The sequence below is a fragment of the Arachis ipaensis genome, chromosome B07, assembly GCF_000816755.2.
Source record: "Arachis ipaensis cultivar K30076 chromosome B07, Araip1.1, whole genome shotgun sequence".
Taxonomy (NCBI): domain Eukaryota; kingdom Viridiplantae; phylum Streptophyta; class Magnoliopsida; order Fabales; family Fabaceae; genus Arachis; species Arachis ipaensis.
The window spans coordinates 124,898,379-124,905,270 of NC_029791.2; the positions used below are offsets into that span (position 1 = coordinate 124,898,379).

General features: G+C 40.0%; 1 protein-coding gene across 1 annotated transcript in view; it reads left to right on the plus strand.

Moving 5' to 3' along the window:
• The window catches only part of LOC107607945 (serine/threonine-protein kinase EDR1), an 8,382-nt gene extending 1,883 nt beyond the window's left edge, over positions 1-6,499 (plus strand). Inside the window, exons 5-14 of the mRNA XM_021108002.1 lie at positions 7-1,042; positions 1,133-1,173; positions 4,544-4,612; positions 4,696-4,796; positions 4,927-5,005; positions 5,099-5,197; positions 5,291-5,359; positions 5,496-5,545; positions 5,643-5,819; positions 5,979-6,499. Coding sequence (XP_020963661.1) covers positions 7-1,042; positions 1,133-1,173; positions 4,544-4,612; positions 4,696-4,796; positions 4,927-5,005; positions 5,099-5,197; positions 5,291-5,359; positions 5,496-5,545; positions 5,643-5,819; positions 5,979-6,084 — 1,827 coding nt within the window. The 3' untranslated portion in view covers positions 6,085-6,499. The remainder of the gene's footprint in view (positions 1-6; positions 1,043-1,132; positions 1,174-4,543; positions 4,613-4,695; positions 4,797-4,926; positions 5,006-5,098; positions 5,198-5,290; positions 5,360-5,495; positions 5,546-5,642; positions 5,820-5,978) is intronic.

A 6,892-nucleotide genomic window follows, 5' to 3' on the forward strand; every position in this document is an offset into this window, starting at 1 on the left:
GCAGTCAGCAGTCAGCTCCAAAACTATAGCTTTTCTGTAAGGAATTGTGAAGAAGTTGTCCGAGTGGGACTGTTTAACAGAACGCATTTGATGCTCGATAATAGAACTCAAGTCTTGGGTAGCTCACCTGATCAGTGCAGCAAAAAACCAAAAGCAGTCAAGTCCCAGTCAGAAAAACCATTAAATGTGGGTGGTCAAACAAAACTAGTTGATAATATCCATGTTGGAATGAATGAAAGAGAGAGGTTTGGACATAATTTGGGAAATCTTTTAGAGTCACTGCATAAATCATGTGAATTCTCATCACATAGAGAAACATCACCTGCAGAAAAGATTCGTGTAAACAATGTATCCAAGTATGTCCTCAGTGCAGCAAAGAACCCGGAATTCGCACAAAAACTACACACAGTTTTGCTAGAGAGTGGAGCCCTCCCCCCACATGATCTCTTTTCAGGTGTAAATCCACAAGATATGGGTGAAGATAAAACATGTGAAGAATTTGTCAGGGATATCATTCAAGATGATCCAACTAGGTTGTCATTAAGCTACAACAAATCTCTCATACCCTATCAAATGAAGCACACTGCCCATGATACTAGGTCAGAACAGCAGAAAGAATTTTACATAGATAGATATGATAATTCCACACAGTGTGATTGTGAATGTGATAATGCGGGGAAGGGGTCTGTGATGGTTTGTGACAATAGAGTTGATGGGTTAGAGAAATCTCATTACTTATGTAAAGAGCAATGTGTCCAATCTGACTTGCCCAAGACAGCTGTTTCTTGTGAAACACGTGATAGATTTGATGTTTCCCATGATGGGGATGACAAAAATGGTTATAATGAGGTTGGTGTAGCTTCAAATGACGTTGGATTTTGTAAAGACTCAGCCATTCAGATAAATAAGGCACCCTGTATAGACTCAGCAGAGTGTATCACATATGATCATAAGAATGACAGAGTTGACCCAGTCTTGAGGGAGAGGAAAGAATGGGAAATTCAATGGGAGGATCTTCGTATTGGTCAACGTATTGGTATCGGTAAGATCTATAACTTACTAGCTGTGCCTTTCATTCCCCTTTATTGTACTCTTGTGACTCTAACCTCATAAAACTGTGGCACTCCTTCAGGTTCGTGTGGTGAGGTTTTCCATGCTGATTGCAACGGTTCGGTAAGTGCTCTATATCCTCACCTAATATTTTTCAGGACATTGTTGATTTCTTGTGATAGAATCAGGGAATAGCAGAAGGTTAGGATTTTATTGCTGCACAGGGACTGCAATTCGCACTCCCTAGAATGTTCTACACAGTTGGAACTAACAACTCAGGGAGAGAGAGTTCTCTCCAATTCTAACTGAATTAACAAAACAGAAAAGCATAGAAACAAAGCTAACTAGAACCCAGCTATTTATAGGTAGTTAAGAGTAGAGTTTAACAAACCAATCAGCCAGCTACACCAAGCTAAAACTGCTACTTACCTCTTCTCTTGTAAAATAGCCCAAACCTGTTACTATTAGGCGTCATTCTATCAATACTCCTCCCCTGGACAACCACCTTGTCCTCAAGGTGGAACTCCAATGTGGCTGCCCTCTCCCAACTGTCCTCACAAGAACAAAGACCCTCCCGGCACACCAAATAATCTAAAGCACCGTCTTCAGTGGTCCACGGTGCCAAAATCTGTGAAGGATTCACCACCAGCTCATCATCCTCTGCCAACCCCGGAGGTACGATCTGAACCTGCTGCTTCTGTGGAATGCCCCCCTTCAACTTGCTAACATGGAAAACCAGGTGAAGCCTGCACCCCGGAGGCAACACTAGTCTATACGCCACCCCCTATCTTCTCAATCACTTCAAATGGACCATAATAGCGAGGGCTTAGCTTTTCATTAACCCGTCAAGCTAGCATCCTCATCCAATAAGGTTGCATTTTCAAATAAACCCAATCACCAAGCCCGTACCCCACATCCCTTCGATGCTTATAAGCTGCCTGCTTCATACGCTGCTGAGCCTGGGTCAAGTGCGCCTTAAGCTCTGCCAACACAGCATCCCTTGCCGCGGTTAATGCTGCCACCTCTTCGAAATGCGATGGGAACGTCTCTCCTTGGAAGAGCACTGGTGCTGGCACGCCATAGAGTGCTTGAAATGGTGTTGTTTGGGCTGAGGTATTAAACTTACTCAGCTCATGATTTTCTGAATTTTGCTATGACGTCCCCCAGCTTATCTAGCCAAGCCAACCCCAAGACGAACTCCGCTTCATCAGTTGGGAAGATGAAGAAATTTTCCTTGATCCACAACTCCTTGAAATTGAGGGTTACATCTAAACACCTTCCTTGTCCTCCCAAATTTCTGCTGTCCGCTACCCTGACCTGGAACTTAGGGGTGCTATCAACCTTTAAACCCTGTGACAATCTCCGATGTCATCCGAGGCTCCATAATCTAACAAGACGCGGACACGACGGCCATTCATTTCCGCCCAAGCCTTAATGAACCTGTGAAGGCCACTCAAGCTCATGAATTTAAGTTCCAATTGCTCCTGCTCCCCCGTTTCTGGAACTGCCTCATGTTGTAACCAATCAGCCTCATAGTCTGGTTTCATAATCAACAGCTTGAACTCCTTGTGTTTGCAAACATGATATGTGGTGTAAGGTTCATCGCAGAGGAAGCATTCCCCCTTTGCACGCTTCGCCCTATACTCTATACTCCTCATTGCTGAGATGCCTCAACCCACGCCTCCTCAGTGGATCTGGCACTGTGTCTGTCCCCTTGTTTGCTGCAGAATAGGATGCAGTAGCAGGGTGCACAGCTTTGTTTGCAGTGAAGTTCGAAGCGGTGAAATGGGAAGCAGGTAGCCCTGGTACTCCACGCAAGGCAATGTTTCAATTTTCTACTTTCGGTGCCAATTCCATTAGTTCATCCACTGTCTGATACGGAAACAATTTGCATTCTTCACTCATCTCAGGCTTCAGTCCGTTCATGAACAGGTCAGTCAACAATTCCGAATTTCCGATGCGATGCCGTGAAGAGGCCGAGCGGGAAGCACAAATTGGTCGACATAATCCCTGACCGAGTTTGTCTGCTTCAGCAACGTTTGGTATGGACTCTGCAGTCGCTCAGGCTGAAAGTGCCTAGTAGCGCCGCGCTAAGGAATCGCCATTGAAGCACCGGTGCGGTTGCCTCCCACCACCGGAACCATGTGAACGCCCTCCCTTCCATCACCAACGTGGCGACAGTGAGCCATTCCTCCTCTGGCACTGCGTGAAGCAAGAAAAATTGCCCCATACGTTCAACCCAAACCACCGCGTCATCGCTGCGAAAGATCGGAAGCTCCAGCTTCCGCCGGCGCACTTCGATTTCCCGACAACAAACCTGAGGCATGGTGCGATCCCAGTGAACCACGATCGTTCCGATTAGGAGCGCGGTTTTCGAACAAATCCATCCTAGAATCAAATTGCTACAACGTCTTTTGCATCAATTGGAACATCTCCATCCGCAACTCAATTTTATCAAATCGTGCCTCCATTTTCCTCGATCTCGATTGAACCATTCAACGCCAAGATCCTTGAGCTTCTGATACCAGTTGATAGAATTAGGGACTAGCAGAAGGTTAGGATTTCATTGCTGCACAGGGACTGCAATTCGCACTCCCTAGAATGTTCTACACGGTTGGAACTACCAACTCGGAGAGAATTCTCTCCAATTCTAACTGAATTAACAAAACAGAAAAGCATAGAAACAAAGCTAACTACAACCCAGCTATTTATAGGTACTTAGGAGTAAAGTTTAACTAACCAATCAGCCAGCTAGACCAGGCTAAAACTGCTATTTACCTCTTCTCTTGTAAAATTGCCCAAACCTGATACTAGTTGACGCCATTCTATCATCTTGTATTGTCTAAAGCTACTGCCTATTGGGACCAGGTAATGTGCGAGAAGTTTAGCATAACTCCTAGTCCTAGATGACTGCAAAATCTAAATTAATATACTATGCCAGAAGTTTGATTTTGATGTTTGTTTTCCCAGTTGCCATCATGCAGACTTAATTCTGAAAGATATGAGTTATAGTTTGTGGAATAACACATTGGAAGTAAAATTCCTTGTCTCTGAAATTAAATAACCAAATTCCTTTTCATTAGCCCCTTTTCAAGGTTTATCTTCGAATCGCTAAAATTGGAATTTAAATATGTATGAAGGGGAATTAAAGAATAAAAAATTTGAATTGTGAGGGTAGTGATGGAGGGTAAAGCATTCAACTTATTTGTGATCATTTTGCTTGGTACAGGGCTGATTTCTGTATGGCTGTAGATATTTTATTAATTGCTCATTTTTGTTGATAGAAAATAAAATATGGATGAATAATTATGCCGAGAGATCTATTTTGCTTCCATAAATGGATATTCCTTGGCCACTTTCATTCTTTCTTAAATTTTGTCTGTCATCATGCACTGGTGTAGTGTTATTTTTATATATGGGTTCGTGTGAAGCAGTAGTCATGTCGTAAATGCACTGATTTTGATAGTTTTGAATAAATGGTTTGCCATGGTAGGAAGTTGCTGTGAAGAAGTTTCTAACACAAGATTTTTCTAGTGATGCGGTGGCTCAGTTCAAATCTGAAGTAAGAATCTGATGTTATACACAAATCAATGTTGCATTCATGTGCTTACATATACATTTTTACCCATGCAATGCATTTACTAGGTTGAGATCATGTTAAGACTGCGGCATCCCAATATTGTGCTCTTCATGGGAGCTATTACTCGTCCGCCACATCTATCCATCTTGACAGAGTTTCTTCCAAGGTCAGTGTTCTTTCTTCCTTTTCTTGTTGTCGTTTAGGTTTGGATTGTTGTTTGTGTGTGCGTGCATGTGTGGTTGATTTCCTACATGTTTATTTTGTTCTTTAAAGTATATTTGCCACTTGGTATGCAGAGGGAGTTTATATGGTCTATTGCGTAATCCTAAGTTTCAACTTAATGACAAGAGGCGGTTGCGTATGGCTGTTGATGTGGTAATGAGATGAAATTATCCTTGTATTTAACTTGGTATCCTCCGTTCTCTTTGCCTTTAATTGATGTGAAGATATTAACTGTCTAAAAACCAGGCTAAGGGAATGAACTACTTGCACACAAGTCATCCTCCCATTGTCCATAGAGATTTGAAGTCTCCGAATCTTCTTGTCTCCAAGCATTGGGTTCTTAAGGTAATCAAACTTTAAATTTTTTATGTTTTCCCCCTTAGAGACTTTGGTTATGCATCTGAAAATAAGGCACCATACTTTGTTGTCTATTGATAGGTCTGTGATTTTGGTCTATCGCGGATGAAGCACCATACATTTTTGTCATCAAAGTCCTATGCTGGAACGGTAATTCTTACAAATTAATGGACTTTGAAAATTCTTGGGTTACACTCTTAATTCATTCATTTCTTTCATAAATTACAATTATGATGTATAGCTTTAAGCTAAGTAACACAGTCCTAGATAAATCTTTTGCCTGCAGGCCGAGTGGATGGCACCAGAAGTCTTAAGAAACGAGCTTGCCAATGAAAAGTAAGTTAATTATGAATGACACTGTGACCTCTAATAAGAAAACCTGTTTATAAAAATTTAGGATATGATTAATAGTTAAATCTTGTGTTGCTTTCAGGTGTGATATATATAGTTTTGGAGTAATCTTGTGGGAGTTGGCTACGACAATGATCCCGTGGCAAGGTTTGAACCAAATGCAGGTTGTTGGAGCTGTTGGATTCCAAAACAGGCGCCTTGAAATTCCAGATGATGTTGATCCAGAAGTAGAACAGATAATACGTGATTGTTGGCAAATGTAAGTTAAAATTAAATTACATTCATATTATATATGATTACGATGGCAACTTAACGGTGTTATTAATGTGATTCATGGAACTCAGTGATTTCAATCACGTATTGGTATTAATAGTAGTTTTCCCGCTTGTTTGATTTTAGATGGGTGTTTGAAATGCAGGGATCCACAGTTACGGCCATCATTCTCCGAGTTATTATCTCGTCTCTGCCAACTTCAACATCTTGTTGTCGTTAAAGGTGTAAAACGAGCTCCACACATCAAATGAAGGGAAATTCATTTTTGTGTATCACTTTATATTATTCTTTGAGAACGAGAGAAAGCAGAGCCGGCATATGGTGCAAGAAAAATGTTTCGCAAATTATTACGAGTCTCACGTTGATTAGTGTGTGAAACATTCCTTATTCTCTCTCTCTCTCTCTCTTTCTTTTTAGATTTTAGAGTCCAGTTAAGTCCACTCTAATGCAGATGAGTGTCGTATAGCCTTGACCAGTAACAAACGAAACCCCATCAGAAAACAAAAGAACTGTAAAAGAAAAAAATGTGAGGGGAGGTGGATGTTACATAATTAGATTTGTATATAGATCTTACTAGGGGTTGTAAACTTTTGATCACCGAGTCGTATATTGATAATAATCTTTTTTTCAACACCAGAATAAAGTATGTTATAGAGTTCTCGACCTTGTACAGTTTTGCAATTAGATGCCATTGATTTAAATTTTAAATTTCAGTGGTCGTTCTTTAATTTAATACAGAATATTAATCAATTTTTTTATTATAAAATTATTTTTTTTAACCTTCATTTTGAAAATTTCATAGTTTAGGTTTAGAATTTAAGATATAGAATTTGATATTTAAGATTTAGAAAAGTTGTTCATTTTGATCGAAAAAAATTGAACTCTTTAGTTGAATTTTATACATAAATAAAACCCAACAAACAAGTAGAAAAAAGAATTTAATGAATCAATCATAATCTAATTACTAGTTCTTTATTTTGGTAATATACAAATGTTAAAGTATATTTTGGAATATTATATATTAATATAATATTTAGATATATTTTGTTATAATTTCAT